General features: G+C 35.1%; 1 protein-coding gene across 1 annotated transcript in view; it reads right to left on the bottom strand.

The window, feature by feature from the left end:
* Positions 1 to 18,218, bottom strand: part of HCN1 (hyperpolarization activated cyclic nucleotide gated potassium channel 1) — a 176,966-nt gene that overhangs the window by 28,820 nt on the left and 129,928 nt on the right. Inside the window, exon 5 of the mRNA XM_026038248.1 lies at positions 10,343 to 10,489. Coding sequence (XP_025894033.1) covers positions 10,343 to 10,489 — 147 coding nt within the window. The remainder of the gene's footprint in view (positions 1 to 10,342; positions 10,490 to 18,218) is intronic.

The following is an 18,218-nucleotide window of genomic DNA, read 5'->3' as shown; positions in this document are numbered from 1 at the left end:
CAACATAAAAGAGGCAGATGTTTGAGATTTTAAAATTAACTAGAATTAGTGTAACATCCAAACAAGATAAATGAGAGTGTATGGTGTCATAGTAACAAATGAATGGTTTCATCACCACTACTAGCCACACTATAGTCAAGACTTGACAGATTAAGGATGGAAGGGAAACATCTCTAATTTCTGTACATCCTGAGTACATCTTTTAGGCAATAAGAAAGAAAGTGTCTATATAAATTACACACCAAAGAGGGCAGTGGAGATAACCAGCACCTTTCTACCATCCATTTTTTGGTAACTATGCTRTGCCTCCTCTGCGCATGCAATCACTAAGAGCTTATATTTGTGCCTGTGCTTTCCTTACAGGATTAGCTGTGCACTAGCACCTAGGGAGCCTAATGACAGCAGCGCTCTCAGACACTGCGATTAGCTCCCACGCATGATACTCGCCAACTGCAGGAAGCAGGTGAATATGCAATATGCTCTGGCACACTTCTCACATCAGTCAAATATTCTTTTTTAAAACAATTCTAGTTCATCTGCTTGTCCGAAGTTTAACATTTTTTTAATTGTTAATAGTGTTTAAGTATAAGCACATCACTCACTTTATGAATTAAATATAGGCTGAAGATTATTTCCATAAGAAATATGTTCCTATAATTTATTCAAAAAGGTTTTCAAATTATTTTAAGACTATATCCTAATCTCTTTAATGAATACATTTATCTATATTGATTTTATTTCATAGGAAAACCCTTAAAGGCCTTGTCATTTAAGGCCATATGTTATAGCCACAGAYTGATTGCATAGGAAATGTGTATAAAGATATACTGTGACAATGAGAAACATAATGACTACACAATGTATGTGATATAATGTAGGTATTTACAGATGTATTGACAGAGCATTATATAGGAATCAGATTCCCATTTTTTTCTGCACAAATAGCTTATACATATGTGTGTTTGCATGGATGTTTATGCATGTGTGTGTTTCCATTTAGCTATTCAACTATTTACATCTAAATATATATATATATACAGGTCTATATATGTGCATGTGCACATTTGGTAAGGGCTAAGCTTTTGGTCCAAATGGTATTTTTAACATAACGTGTCCCATTAGAATAATATTTGAAATTACAATCAGTTGAATATTTCAGAGGTTAATATACCTTGTGTAAAAGTGTGTGCTTGTATAACTAAAGTTATAATCTGCAAGCAAAAAGGTGAGAGGAAAGAAGATTCTGCTCCCAGTCCCAATTATGTTCTTTGGAAATGAAATGTCCTGATGTTCTATATTCTGTAAGGACACATGATCTGATCTATTTTCAGCCAACATCTTCTCACATGGTGGCCTAAAAATAGGCCAGCTATGAACTTTAAATAATGGCTCAGGAAGGGTATTAACCTCTTTCTCACATTCTAAGTTTGTCACAGTGCTCTAAGTATCAATATTATACAGAATGTATCTGCTGTTAGAGAATGACAAAGCAAACTACATATCCCTCCAGTTCTGCTCAACACCTCTACAGATGTCATTGTCTTTTGCTTTCTTTCAAGGACTGTCATATTTTAAGGCATTTACACATAATATTGCCAGCATTTCACTTTCTCTTGCTGATGTCTTTYCTGTCCGATACTAATAAACATAAGCTACTTTATTTTCAAACCCTACTGACTTGGAGGACTTTCTATTCCTGGTGGAATGTATCTTACTATGAAACCTTGTGTTTGCACAAATAAGCAAGTATTTATGCAACATGAAGCAATGACTGATAGAATGATAAACTAGAGTTTTGTTAGATGGGCTGTGTGTGAAAGGTATGGGCTGTAGATAAGCATGGGCTGCTTATCTGCAAAATAATTTAGCCTTTCAGCAAGGCACCATCCATTGCTTTGAACGTGCTGCAGTAACCAGAACACACAGACACACAGTGATCAGCTCCTAAAGCCTCTAACTGTACGTGCTCCGGTCCCTTTATTATCACACATAGCCACCATAGTTCCACAGTTTGTACTTTTGACAAAAGAGAAAAAAAGTCAAATTTTCCACTAGAAGATTAACTAGCAGACTCTAGCAGAACAAGCTGGGAAATCTCTTAGGAATACTCCTCCCTGGAGTAGCTCTAGTGCTGTCAAAGTGAGCTGGGAACACACTGGTACCATTGCCCATGCCTGGCAAGGTATCATGAAAGGTACGGACACATGAGATAAAATACATTACCTTGGGCTCAGCAAAAGGAATTAATGGGAATTTTGTACCTGTACTCATCATGCCAGATTCCATGTTTTACACCAGGTGTTAATTCTGTAATCTTTAACTGTATCACAGTAGTTTAGTCCCAAAATGAGAACACGTCTTATTAATCACTGGAAATAACAAATGTTAAATTCCTTCAGTGCTAGGCACTTATCTTAAACAAGTGTAATTCAGCACCTTGTGCAGAAAGATCTATACTATATGTCATTATCTTTCCATTAATAAGTTATTTTAAGCACTATTAATGGAAGCACAGATAACCTCATTGAAAAGTCAACATGCAATTATTAGAGAAGTACTCTGTGAAYAAATGGAAAACATTTTTTCCATCCCTATGTCTATTTAATCTCTTATTTAAAGGCTCTTCAACAAAAGAGGGCATTCTATGGATATTAAGCTTTAAAAACATTATGTTTTGGCATTGAGTGCTGAGGAGTGCCCTGCTTTTTCAGGAAGCAAGACTTAAGAAAATAACCAGCCTTCCACCTTTTGCTTACCTGGAAGTGAGATAGTTTTGGGGGAAAAATGTATTTGTATTTGCTCACTGCTAATTAACAACAGTCTAAAACTACAGTGTAGACACTGGGTTTGTGGTCATTCTAGAAAAATGCACCACTTCTTTGTTCAAGTAAAACTAGAAGAAGAGCAAAGCAAGGATCTAGCATTGCCATGTTGTGCGACACTTTGATATCCCCCACAGCTTTAACAAGATTCACCTTCTTAATAACCAGTGCAGCTACTGAAAATAGATCTATCAGTGTTCATTCAGAAGAGATTTAATACTCCATTGGTTTCTATTTTCTTTGACTTGCCCTTATTTAAAGCTCATGCTTTTAAAGGGAACTCCRAATTATGCATGGGAAATACTCTGTGCCCTTCTGCATGTGGTTACTATCATTCCTAATGTGAGAGCTGAACAACATAACATGGCAAGTCAGTTCATGGTACATTTACCTCTTCTTGCTGATAAATCCCAAGAGATCTTTCTTTATGGTGGGTTTCACAGACATTGGCATCTTTTAAGGATGCCCACTTAACACAGAAACTTCAGTACTAAATGATCAAGTGCGTTTATCAACTCTAAAAAAATAAGATGCAGAAAGAATTTAAACTGCACCTAGGTCCACGATTTAAATTTCCCAGTAAAAACAAAAGGAAAAGATGTTCTTTCTCACAATCTCCAAGAAGGAGTTGGAGAAGGATTAATGGGACAAGKGCACATCCTTGCCATGCATCCCTGCCCTCCCTGTACAGCAGTTTCCCCTTTGAGTTACTTGCAAGATGCTCCCCCTTCCTCTGCCCACATTCCTCTTACACAGGTATGAAGATTTTTTTGCTTTAGAAGCACTCTATGGGAAAATGAACCAGTAATACCTTAGCAAGTAACAGTGAAGCACAGTATTAGATTGCTATCTTGTAGCCAGATCCTGCAGATCCTAATCTTGAATTAAAACAGACCATGTAATTTCAGACACTGATCAATAGGGTTTACAATTATTTTCCTAAAGGATTCAGAGAAATATTTGTTAAATTCTGCTCCATTTTCAAAAAAGGTCTCAAAGTCCTTTCAAGAACTAGGGCAGAAGATCATTATAGCATAAGCTGAACAACATAAAATTTCCAGATCCTGCTAGACAGAACACTACCCAAAGAAAAAGCACGCACAGTGTTAAAACAGAATATGTTTATGTAGAGAAAACTAAACCAGAAGTCATCTAATGTCCTTTGCTATTTTTTTAACCTCCTGGAAATCAGCAACTCCATTTATAATTGCAATAGTACATTCAGCTCTAATAGCAGTGAACATGCTGTGGTCAGCACTGTCTAATACCTGTAACTTTTGTTGGCTTTTAGCAGAAGTGACATGAAAAGAAAAAAAAAAAAAAAAAGAAGAAAAGAATAGATGCCTGCCTCTTCCCATCCCCTCCCCAAACATTTTCTGGGTAGGAGCTATAGAAACAGTCTCTCACTTCTTTAGACATGGAGACAAGGCGAGACACGCAGACACTTAGACATGGAGGGGGTCCTGCACTGTGGGAAGCAATGGTGAGAAATTCTYCCCTGCAGGACAGCACGCCCGGGGCAATAGCTGTTGTCCCCTGAATGAAACAGCGATCGTCGCCCTTGCTTATAGCCTTTCTTTCGGGTTCTGCTCTTCAGATGCTTGACTTGCAGATGATAAAGTAGCAGACACAGACTGGACTTATCTTCTGTCTTCTTATCTTCTAACTGTCTTTGATGTCTTACAGTGTCCAGCTTAACTAGCTGAATGCTTAACAAGCATTTTGCTTCTAAATCTTCTGTCACTTTTCTCAGGGAATTTACCCTTTTAAAAAACAAATCAACTACCGCTCTAAAAGTACTGGATTTGATTTTGATTAATGTACTTGAGGAGCTCAGGAAAGAACTGTCATATCTGAAATGTACAGTTTGGTACCATGTCACACCTTGTGGCCCACAGAATCTTAAAACACAATCATTGAACCTGTACTAATCATCTGCCCATTTCCAAAATTAAAATGGCCTCTTTTTTTTTTAAATTGATAAAACTTAATAATCTTTTCTAGGAGATTTTTAGGGCTTTGTTTAAGCCTTATATACAGTGACAATTATTTGGACACACTTTGCACAAAAAAATAGCAATGCTTTTTTTTTTTTTTTAGCATTTTTTTGAATAAAAATTCTGTAAAATATCATTTTTATTTTGTAAGACTCATGTGTTGCATAGTTCATCAATTATTTCAGTTATGGAACTAAAGCTATGTTCTATCTGAGTCTATGTCAAAAACTTTAATATTCTCACTCTGTACAGAGTGAAATGAGTTCCTCTATTCTACATCTACAATTCTGATGCATATTCTATTGTTCTCTTCAAATTTCATACCAAGCTTCAGTGAAAATGAAAATGTATAAAAGTATAGTGGATTATAATGAAACAAATACCAGTTGTGATATTTGAAATGATGCTTGTAATGAAACAAATCTAATTTTTCCTTGACCTTAAATTTATGGACATAAAATATTATGAAACAATAATTTAATATTGACTCTGATACTTTATTGTTTCATAATAAACTCATTTGATTTTCTGTTATTATTTTTATGTTTTTTGGCCCATATTCAAAAATCATAATGACTGCAGTTTTGAAAAAGACTGATGTTTACTGTTCTGTAATCACACCTCATTTGGGCCTCATACTATTAATTCTGTAGATGTCTCATCCTTTTCTCACAAGACTATAGTATAAAGTTCCAATTCTAAAACTACAAATTTTATCATTTCTAAAGATCAATATGAAACAGAAGGAAAGATATTATAAAATTAAGTAAATTTTAATAGGGAAAATTAGAAAATTATTTGGGAAGAAGAGTGAAGTTACTGAACYGATTATTTTAAAAGTACAAAATTCCTTACCTAAAAATATACTTGCCTACAGGTATCAAGCTGATCTGTTTTTAGTGCTATTTTTACTTAGATGCAATTACTTTTAGCAAATTATAAATCCAATAATGGAAGCTTTGCACTATTTTGTTATGTGAGTCCCTTCCTTGCAAGAACTGTCACAAAAAGAAACTCTTGATGTAATACTAAGCAGTGTGCTGGATCTTTTTCAGAATTTTATAYCTGATTCATGAGTCTTTAACAGGCACCATAACGTACTTAAATTCACTACTCCTGTGRAAACAATAAAGACTAAGAATTTCACTGTTTGACTTCAGAAAGGGCAACATGTACAAATGAAGCTCATTAAAATAAAACTAARATGGGCTTCTTATAGGCTGGTTGGAGATTACTGATAGAGAGGAATATTAAGCAATGCACACTCATCTCAAAAGCTCATCTCAAAAAAGCTATAATAGAGCTGGGAAAAAAACAGAAAAAAAGGCAGCAAGGGTGGTCATAGGGAAGAACATGCTTCTGTGCATGGGAAGTTTATATGGAATAGGATTCTCTTACCTGCAAAAATACAGTAAAAGGAAGGACACAGAAAACTACAACATCTTGACTAGCAGGCAAAGAGTGCATAGGAACTGACTGTACCATCACTTTTGGTGCAAGAATAAAATCCCCAAAAGATAGTGGGTTCATTTCCAAGAAAAGGAGGTGATTCCTCATGCAGCAGGGGGACATTAAATAATTAATTCAAAGAGGCACCTCTTAAGGAAAGTTAAATAGAGAAAACACATTAGGCTCATAAAATCTGAGCTGAAAATAGTTGGAGTGTAGTAGAGTAATCAAGGAAAATACTMTGCTTTCCTTGTAGTCATTCTTCTGACACTGAAAGAAGAAGGCTAAGGGGATAGATGGACCCAAACTAGAAATCTCATCTGGGACAAACACCTTGTGATGCCAGATTGATGTTCAAGCATGTAGATTGCAAGAACTCAGAATTAAGAAATACAGAACTTCAAAAAACTTTAAAGGTATCTGAGTCTGCTGAAGAATCAAAGACAATATGTATACAAAAGAAATTTGCAAATTGCTACTAGCTGCCAATTGCTCCCTTAAAGTGAGGGAAGGATATTGTTAAACATAAATGTTAGTAGAGGTGAGATTTATTACACCATCAGCTGTGTAAAGATGCAGCCTCTTCTCTAAGATAGTCATCTAGCTTTGCACTATAGTACGTAGGGATGGAAGAGGTGCAGAGTGAGCCAGGATGATTAACTCAGGTTTGATGCTGAACTTTTGTATAACTAAAGCTAGGTCAGAAGAATATAACCTTGCCTGGYCTGGCTAAAGCAATTTTAAATTATCCACCTGTACAGAACAAGTACCTGCCAGGARTCTCCTGACTATTTGATTCTCAGGAATGCTTGACATTTATTATCATAGAAGTCTACCTGTAAAAAAGGGCTTAAAACTTTCAGTAAGAGCAAAATTTCATAGGAGACTTTCAGAAATTCAATCAACTGACCATCAATTCTGTTTTACCGAAAAGTCTTACCTGTGTGGTAAGAATATACAGCTGTAAAAGTAGTGTTATTTCATACCATATATATGCTCCTATTTTTTATTTAAGTTGGAAGATCTAATTTATGTAATSTGTAATTACTTCCTACTTACATTTCTACCAGAAATGAGTGAGTCTAATTTTTAAGACATGGACAAAAATCTCAGACCATAGAGTAAACTTGAATAGCTGAGAGAAGGGAGAAAAAAAAMMMCACTTTTTTAGCTTTCAGTAATATTCATGTTGCAATTATTAGGTAGTTTGTCTGGTTTCTTTTGTTCTGCTTATTGTAAGTGAGGAGATTGTGGTTTCAGTTGAATGTCTTCATCAGATACTATATTCATCTTGCTAATTATTCTACATGGATACCTTGAATGTTTGCTTCTCACCCCACATTAAAYTGAAGGTATAATTAAATATAAAATTTATTAAGAGCTTAAAATCCACAACAAATATTTATTCTTGAATGATAATTCTAATTATGATATCTGTGCTATCTCCTGGATGTTACAGCCTCATATGGTTATAAGAAGATAAGATATTCTGGCCAAAATCAAGAAGAATTGTGCTCTATCTTTAAATGGGTCTCATTTAGTCATAMCAAAAAGCTACTACCTGCACTACAAAAGTGTGGATAATGAAGTGATAGCTAAAATAATATTTGCAACTGCTAAACAAAGCAAATGTCTAAGCAATGTTTTCAGGGCATAGTGCATGAGGTGCTGCCAAAATTCAGATAGAATCCTTGGGAAATGTCTTCTGTCTTTGCCACTGTCCAGTTTTCTCAATTTTTTTATTCATATTTTTCTGGAACAACCACTATGTTGTCATCTGGATAGAGTGCAACCTGACTGCAATTTCTGATGAAAATACTCTGCTGGGTGGGTAAATTCTTCTTGTACAATATGGAAAACAAAGAAATCATACTGCATACAGCATATAGTGAAACCAAAAGCCATCCCTTCGGTGACATTCCATTCTTATTCTGTGTTTTTAATGGCTCATTAATTTTTGAAATTTTTCATGCTTGATCTCTCCCCAGAAGTGATTTTTGTTTTTTATGCTTGACCAAATTTTCCTTGCATTTTTACTATGAAAAAAATAGAGAGAGAAGGAACGAGAGGGAGAAAGAGAGACAACGAAGGAAAGAAAGAAGGGACAAGGAGAAATGAAAGAAAAAGAACAAAAGAGAAAGAATGAGCAGGGAGGGAGGGAGGGGAGGAGGGGAGGACAGAGGAAAGAGTTAATGCTGCAATTGAATTGTTTTTGTCCGTACAATATTTTGCACTGGAAGAGTATTCAACTTCATTTACAGAGAAATACTTAATCCTTAAAAGGATAAATAGATATGATTTTTTCCTGATGTCAACTGCTGAGCCTGTACATATGCCTACTTCTTTAACAAAGGCCAAGAATCATGCTTAGACTATCACTGCACTCTCTGGATAGTTTATGGGCTTTCTTTTTCTGTCCTACATAATAGATTTTTATGGTACCTTCTCCTGTTTCCTCATATGACAGTYCAAAAGAACCAAGGTGAGATCATGATAAACTGACCGTGCAAAATCCAAAGTCCTCCATCTGCCCTCCGAAACACTTACAAATATACAGGGTTCCAAGGCTGCCTCTATGTCAGGGAATTAAAAGGGCCCAGGCACCGAAATTCAATCATCTGTACCGTCAAATTGTGGAAACAATCATGGTTTGGCCTTATTTTGACTTGGAACATCTAGTACTGACCCAGCAATTTTGGGCAGAGTTCATCATTCCCATTGGCAGTTTAAAGGGAGGAAGGCACCTATAAGACTTTAACAACATGGAAATGGTCAGACAGTGCCAGCTGGCCTCAGAGCTTCTCAACAGGTATGGCATTATATCTTACAGATGTAGGTCAAATATGCCTACTATTTTAAATAYTGAATTTGATTGATTGTAAAATTGGATTATAAAATACCTGTCTTTTTTACAACAAAGAGTTGGATTCAACAGCGCAGAAAATCCCTTACAGATCTAAGTACTTATTCTTCTGTAAGCCTTGCTAAAAAGAATAAACTCCAATAAATGTTTTCAAAAGTACAGATATCATCCTGTTCTCTGTAGGGAGTTAAGAGCACAGATGTCATCCCGCACTCTGTTGGGAGTTATATATGTGTGTATTCATGCATTCAGTACCATCCCTCCCATGGATATTAAAACACATTACTTGTTGTCACCGAAAATTACACAAGATTCATCACACGTCTCCTGTTTTTAACCATTTTCTTGTTTATTTTCTTCTTCCTGCTTAAGCTTTCTCCTCTTCTCAACTCTATTTTCTTCTCTATTCCTTTCTTCTTGCTTTAGTGGCAGATATCAGTCAACTGATAGCACAAAACAACATCCTTGAGTAGGCGAATCATGGGTATCATCCAAGAGAATATATACATTACGGAGGTTACTATTTCAGCTAGATGAACCTTGTCTTACCCTCACACAAACACCTTATGGAAGAAAATTCCAAATGCTTCAGCACAACAGAAAATATTTTTTAAAGACAAAACCAAAATGCAGTTTAGCTTTGCAATAGAAGAGGTATTTTTCATAGATTGAACATCCTGTTATATTTTCAGCTTCCTGATCTCAAGTAAAGACTTTCTTAGCCAAGGATGTTACTTCCCTGAATGAAATAAAGCAGCTCTCCCTTCACTTTCTCCCTTCGACTTTCACTGCTCCCATCTGCACAGATATTCTGGTTACAAAGAAGGGAGTGTAGAACAAAGCTTTCACCCAAGGCTGTTCTAGTCCAGCCTCTCTCTATTTTAAAGAATGGCAGAAGAGGAAGACGGTAAAGAGAAATCAGCAACATGTGAACCAGGGTCTGCCTCAACAACTAAGAATGGGATTTTACTTTCTTYGACATCCTTTTGTGGAAATGACCGAGAGACTAGTAGATAAGACAGTGTAAACATGCATATTTCTTTGTATCAATCAAATCTAACATAAAGTTTATTCTCCTGGTCTTTCAAGGATCAGATAAATGGTCAAATGATGTTACAGCGTAGAAACAGAAATAGCATTTTAATATAGAAATAGCAAAAGCATGAAAATTTTCCATACCATGAAGAACTGCACGGACACTTTAACCTTACCTCCCTCAGAGGATCATTGAGCTCATTGAGAATATTTTCTTCATCAAAAATCTTGCCTTGGTAGCGGTGTTCATAATAATCATGGATCTTCTGGCGCATTTCGGCAGGTAATTTGTGAAATGACATGTACTGTTCCACTTGTTTGTACTATTAGGAAAATAAAAAAARAGAATTAGAAAACAGAAAAATTTTAGGTTTTCTACAGGAATCTAGAAAGTGAAAGTTCATTTATTTATTCATCCACTTAAGAAATGCAAATTCCAAAACATTTCTAATATATCAAAAATAGCGTATGTATCCACACTAATTTCTGAATTTTAGAAACCAAACTCTCACATTCGGAATATGTTCCCTACATTTCCAGCTATATACAGTTCTAAAACTACACAAATGCCATTTTTATCTTAAGMTGTATCCTGTATATCTCCCTCTTTACTACTGCAATCATTGTTTAAGGCACAAAATTTCAAGTGAAGTGTGTGCTTTATTAAGGTTGCTTGCAAGGTGACTAAAGCGCAACATTAAAATCTGTGCTATTAGCAAGACAGAACATGTTTGGGAGAATGAGGGGAACGTAGAAGTAAGTACTGAGGGAGAGAACTAGACATAGAACTAAAAAAAAAAAAGTKGGAGAGCCCCATTCTGTTTGCCTCTAGACTTCTGCCCCATCTCCTGTTTTCTTTGCTCTCAAACCTGCCTGCCTGGCTCAGAAGCCTTTTCAAAAAACATCATTTTCAGAGCAGATAGTCCCAAGCTAACACGCACAGATTTGTACTGTAAAAAACAAAAACAAAAAAAACAAAACAAAACAAAAAAAAAAAAAAAAAAAAAAAAAAAAATATATTTTAAATTTTAGAATTTTTCTTATTTTTATTTTTTTTTTTTTTTTTTTTTTTTAATGCTTAATTAGGCAATTTTAACTCTGTTTTCAATAAAAAGCCAATGAAGCCTTAATTAGGATTAGCATCTCTGTAGAGCAATTAAATGAATTTATAATGTACATGCACTCCTTATGAACTGTAGACATATCTTTAAACTTGTATAATTGAAGGCTATTCAATCCTCTGGAATTGAAATTAGTTCTTGCTTTGCAAAGTGGCAAAAGATTAGGTGGAATCATGTGTACAACATRTATTTCCTAAATAAGAACAAAGTAATTTTGCAGGAGACTAACTATTTAACAAGTATTGAAAATACAGAAATAGAGTTTAACCTCTAAACAGCTAGTTTGCACCTATGAAGCAAGGATTTTTCTCTTTCCTTTAAAAGCAGGGTTTAAATGTGTGTGCTTATCATTGGTTTCTGTAATAAGGAGAAATTTAGCCATATATTTGGGGTATGAATGAGAGTCCTGGGACTCCAGAAGAAGATTGTATCGTAGCATAAACAACGTATTGTTTCTAAAATTATGCTATTAATCAGCTGGAGCTAGTCTAGGCATGGATTTCCTTGCAGGGATTTTAGATCTCTCAGTATTCTGTATATCTCACTCAGGTGGTGGAAAAATCCCATAAACTGTGCAGATCTTTGGCTTTTCGGGAGCTGTTCCAAACTAAAGTCAAAGAGAAGGTGCTGTACTGCACAACRTCCACTTCACACTTGGGTCCAGCCCTCAAGTGGTGTTATCATGTGGGTAATGCACACAAGGGCACAGTCAGAGGAACAAGAGGGTAAAGACCACAATACACTTCTTGACAAAGGAGCTCCACCCCTGCAGTCCAGTTTATTTGCATTCTGATAAACTTGAGTAATACTTACAAAGAGTAATCCTTGCTAATCAAAGATATACATTAACATGGGATATATAGGATATAATGGAAGAGAATTGTGAAGGACTTTCATACCAAAATAACCTTGAAGAACTACTAAAGGTACTTTGCTTTGCCAGCAATTTGCACTGCTCACTTTCATTAATGTTGTTATTTGAATAGGTGCTTGCTCCCACACAACCCAGCTCTTTTCTCTACCAGGGATTATGCTTGCACAAGAGAATTACAGGCAAAACAGAAATAATAAAATTAATATGAATCCACTACCTTTAACTACAGAGTCTCAAAAACGTTTCCACATTTATAGGACATGGAATAATAAAGACTTCCGTTTATTAGCATCATTTCTTTTTTCAATATACAACTACAAGGTAGGACACAGGACACTCCTTTAAAAATGAGAATTGTTATTTTGTCCAGTAACACTGTCTCCAGGTATGGGTTTAATTTCCTATAGAAATAAAAAAAAAAAAAAAAAATCCATAAAACCCTAAGTACGTTCCAATTAATTTCACTATGCTTTATTAAAATCAAATGATTTTAGACTACTTTAAGAAAACTCTCAATGCATAATTATGTAACTGACTGCTATAAATGCAAATATTTTCTTCTTTTCTTTTCCCTTGCTTAGCTGGCTTACACTCTGATGTATGGAGATCAGAAGCCTTACATATCCTACTTTGTGTAATTTGAAATACTTTTATTACCCATACAAATACCTATTTCTGTATCCCACTGTGCTTTGATAGTATCTTGCCTCATTAAATTCTATATATTCTTTTTGCATGTACAAAGAGCATATTCTTTTGGAACATTAATTTTCCTGTCTCTCAAACTGATTATATGTTGTTTAACACTTTGAGTCTCCCTACGTCCCCAGTGTTTTTCAATGCTGCCTTTTGTACTTATTACAAATCAGAATTTCTATTCTTTTCAATATCTCACTGAATAGAAGAAATATTGTTCTTTTGACCACAACCATCTCTTTTCACAGAATGGTTAAGGTTGGAAGGGACCTCTAGAGATCACCTAGTCCAACACCTAGAGCATGGGGGCACAGGGTCACATCCAGGTGGGTTTGGAAGATCTCCARAGAAGGAGACTCCAAAACATCTCTGGGCAGTCTGTTCCAGAGCTCTGTCACCCTCACAGGAAAGAAATTTCCTCACATGGAGATGGAACTTCCTGTGTTTCAACTTTTACTCATTACTCCTTGCTCTGTCACTGGCCACCACCAAGAAGAGTTTGGCCCCCTTCTCCCTGCACTCTCCCCCCAATACTTACACCAGTTGATCAGATCTCCTCTCAGTCTTCTCTTCTTCAGGCTAAACAGGCCCAGTTCACTTAGTCTTTCCTCATATGATAGATGGTCCAGTCCCTTAATCATCTTGGTTGCTCTCTGCTGGACCCTCTCTAAAGGTCCATGTCCCTCTTATACTGGGGAGCCCAGAACTGCCCCCAATACTCCAGGTGCGGCCTCACCAGAGCTGAGTAGAGGGGCAGAATCACCTCCCTTCACCTGCTGGCAACACTCCTCCTGATGCAGGCCAGGATCCCATTGGCCTTCTTGGCCACGAGGACACACTGCTGACTCATGGTTAACTTGGTGTCAAGATGACTTGTTGTCATCWTTGTTTTTTTTAAAGATGAATGCTGAATTGTTTGTCCTAAACCGAATATGTATATTAATTTGATTTATATAGTATGCTACCATTATTTAAGAAATTTCTATCCCAGTTTTTCATATTCCTCACTAAAATTAGAATATCCAATAATGCAGCACAAATAAAAATAAAATGCCTCAAAAGAGAAAAGCAAAGTGGATCTCACCATTAAATAATATTTCACATGATTTAACCAAAAGCAGTATCCAGTAATAACTGCTTCTTGCTGTTTCAGACATCAAATATTCATGTGCTCATTGTATTTAGCAAAATTTTGCTCATGTTTTCCTCTAGCAAAAGGTGATTAATCCAACAGAAGTCATATGAGGTCCTTAGCAGAGTTGCTTAGGAAATAATAGCAAAAAAACAAAACAAAACAAAACAAAACAAAAAAAAAAAGAAGAAAGCAAGGACAAGACTTTGGTCTTTATTTTTTGATAATGATGTGCAATTAAATAGGGGGAAATATTATAAAACTAAAGCAGTCTCGCAAAGCAAGCAACAACCCAGTGAAACAAGTGTAACAGAAACCTTAATGTTGATCTCCCACAAGATGCTGCAGTATGCAAGTTGAACCTATCAAGTCCTTTCCTTGGAATGTTTAATACTTTATAGCTCTACACTCAGACCCTGACACAGTAAACCATATAGAGATACGAAATACACAAATAGTACCTTTTGAAACCAATGTAACTAATGTGTTCAACTCAACTTGCATACTCAGTGTCACCATACACTTACTGGTATGGTACCTGTACCTTACCTGTACCTGATGACACCCAAACTGCTTTAGTTCCTTGCAAGACCAAATATTAAAGTCAGATTATTCCAAATTGACAATACCGAAGAGCTCTGATAACTGACTAGTTTTTAAAGGGACCTGGGGTCTATCTTCCGCACTTTCACTTGAAAAGCTAGCTTGAATTATAGAGCTTTTACATGTTGGGCATGACATTTAACAATGATTTGKTCCTTGATAACTGTGCCTATCCCTCACTTCTAGAAAAGTTTCCACTAAAAAAATAAAAATATTGGTAAAACTGTTTATGTTTATGTTAATTTTCTTTCCTTTTACAAACAACAAATGCAATCCAGATCTTTGAAGTATATTGACAAAATATATTTAAAATATTAAGAAAATTGCTTGATCAAAGCCTCTGAACGTTTAATATTGTCTCAATTTGACATTAATTTGTTAATCTGTGAGGTTGTTAGATCCTTATTTGTTTGTATCCATCAGATAGAAAACTTTTCAGAAGAGACTGGACAATGATTACATACTCGTAAAGAATCACAGCTGGTGCAAGACTCTACCTTATTAAACACATAGGACGTTTTATAAGTCCTTTCACAATATTATTCAAATGCATAAATGGTTTTGGAAAACAAATAACTACTGAAATAAAATAAATAAAAAGAAACATTCAGGAGACTTCAATTCCTAGCTAAAAATGAAAMAAGTATCAAATTCTGATTTACAGTACAGTTAAATATCTGTTAATCTCTATTATGTTTAAATTTGATATTTAATTAAATCTTGACACTGCTTTAATTACATTGATGAAGACATTTTAAAACTGCAAACTCAATTTGCAAATGTCCAAAAATTATTTGGAAAATACTTTTAAGCAATATATATACATATTTCTTCTAGTGAAATTTCATCCTGTAGTGCACGGATAACTGCATGTGCAGTGATTGTGCATTGCAGGAATATAATGAGCACAGTTTTTCAGCCTTATGAAAAAAACMTTAAAAGAAAAAATCTTTCATCCAAAGATGCTTTTTATGATTAAGGAGTTAAGATTTGCAAAATTCTGCAATAAGTCACAAAATAGAAAGACATAAATATCATTTTAAAAATACTATTTTAGTTAGAAATATTGTGTATTTTCAGCCATTTGCTAAAATATTTCATAAAATGTTTTGATTACAATCTAAATATTCTGTTATACATTGCCATTAAGATAATATGTACAGACTAGATGATAAAAAAAAAAAAGAATAACTAATTTTACTTGTCATATTTCCCTTTTTTTATGGTGTCTATCTCCCTATCACAGGACATAGTATATTCAYTATCTTCATTACCTTTTTTTTTAAACTCATTCATTCCATTTAAGAAATTAGATAATAGATTGTTTACAAATTTTTAAACTGAACTCTTAACTGATGTATTCAATAATTCCAACTTGCTAGCTGAGATCCATGGTGCGTATCTAAATATCACATGATTATGTGCTGAATAAATAATATAATCTGTATAAATAAGAATAAATCCCTGAGGCTTGATTCTCTCACAAGGAATTTGAATAACATGAGACAATCATAGACCACAGGTCATATTTTTTCCCTGTTTGCAAGAACTTCCAGTCTAAATTCATAAGTTAATTCTATGATAAAATAATAATAAAAGACATTAAGCTATGGATGAAAKGAAAGGAATGAGAAGAATTGTATAGCTCACATTTGCTCAATTTTCTTTTCTCATTTTTATTTTAAGAACTGTTTTTTTTTCTCTCCTTTAACTCCTTAGATGTCTCACCAAATGCAAGCATTATTCCTCATATGCAATGTTACAAATAAGATTAAAACCCAGTATTATTACTTACAAAAGATGAAGAAACCTCATTTTTGGCATATCTATTATTTGATTGCTGGAGTTTGGCCCGGGCATGTAGGTGCTGTGTGATGCTATTGCATGCAACTTCATTTCCAACTGCAAGCAGTGCTATTTAATGAACATATCAACCGGGTGATCTGAAGTCTCCGAAGTTATTATCTCCTCTCCTCTGTTACTGTCAATCATACAAACTATTCATTAACTGTGCCTACACCCCAATTCACAGATATAGAACCAAACACAAATATACTGGGTCTACCTACTGTACTGTGGTAGTGTGCTCACGCCAAGTCTCCATCCTGGAGCTCGGGTACAGGTAGTGAGAAGTAAGTAGAAAAAATGCTCACTGGTACGATATCTTCTCTAGCAAGGGAGTCCTACCTCTATGACAGGCATTCCTTGTTATTGCAAAACCATCACATTACATTAAGATGAAATAGTTAGTCTAAGTTGGCCTAAAATTTTACCTATTGCACTTAGCTGAGCACCTGAAAAAACCTTAAAGCTCCTTAGCTCCTGTTTCATAATTAGTAAAGGATTACAGAAAATTTCCACCCACTTGGCCATAAAGGACTTATGTTTCCTATTGAAAATCCTACCAGGAATCCCTAAGTATTTCTCTATCTATTTTTAAARGTTATTGTGCATTTGTGTTTGTACATGCCCTCATATTAAAATCTTTTTCATCCTAGAGTCTTCTCAGATTATTAGATGGATACTAGAACCTGAACTRTGGAGAAAAAGAAAAGTTTTGAATGTTGAAATATCTCCCTGTTCCTGGTGGAAACAAGACTCCAATACCTGTTCGTGTTTTGCATGAGTTCCTCAATGACGTTCCCAAATGCAATGCCTTCCATTTCATAAACATCTGTAATTTGAATAACCCCTTGAACTACGATGGCAGGTTATTTCATGATCCAGCTGAAGTTAAGATCTAACTGCTGCACAGAGAGACAGCCTCTACCAGAATAGCTCATCAGCTTAGCACTAACCTTAATATTTATGCATATGATGAGAAACTGAGGTTACAGTTGAACAGGCCAAAAATGAATATGTGTACATAGGCCAAAAATGAATATGCATAGATGCTTCTTCAGAAAAGATACCATGTAGTGAACCTGAAAATTACCCACCTAGCTACTTCTACATTCTGCTTGCTTCACCGCTACACTTCTTAGCAAACAGATACAACCACAAAAGAAAACAAAGCTCATAACGAATAGTAGATCAAATTATAACATTTCGTGTTGGATAATGTGATAAGTTCACTTTATAATTCTTTACAACTGCCTGGAACTGAAGTGAATGTTTAGTCAGAAAGCTATCAGCTATTTATTCTCTATTTTTCACTGATTACCCCCAAAAGAGTATCGTTCCTTGCAAGAATGCTTTAAGCTGTCATTTTACTTGTACATAGTAATTAAACATTTCCTTTTGATTGCCACAAAACGCACAACCTCTTATTATTGTTCTTTTCAATTAGTATAATTGAGAAATTGATTAAGTTATAGTGATTTGTCTGAATAGGATTTGTTTTCTTAGTTTGCTGCCTTGTGCAAATTTGTTTTTTACTGTTTTAAAAACAGGAGGGGAGGGAAGGATAATGAAAACCAAGTTAATTTCCCCTCTTCACCAAGGCAATGACAGAACTCTCTCTGATTTAATGAAACAAGCATCAAAGCTCCAGGGAATGAAAGGAGAAGCATCTCTTCTGTGTGCTATGATAGGTGAACTTGCATGAATTCTAAGGCAGGATGATTTTTTATTTTAATGAGAAAAATACTGTACAGATGACAGCTTGTTTAAAAATATCAGATATG

The sequence above is a fragment of the Nothoprocta perdicaria genome, unplaced genomic scaffold, assembly GCF_003342845.1.
Source record: "Nothoprocta perdicaria isolate Ctin4 unplaced genomic scaffold, notPer1 scaffold_1, whole genome shotgun sequence".
In the NCBI taxonomy this organism is placed as follows: domain Eukaryota; kingdom Metazoa; phylum Chordata; class Aves; order Tinamiformes; family Tinamidae; genus Nothoprocta; species Nothoprocta perdicaria.
Note: the sequence above shows the minus strand (reverse complement) of the source record. Positions and strands in the feature narration are given on the sequence as shown.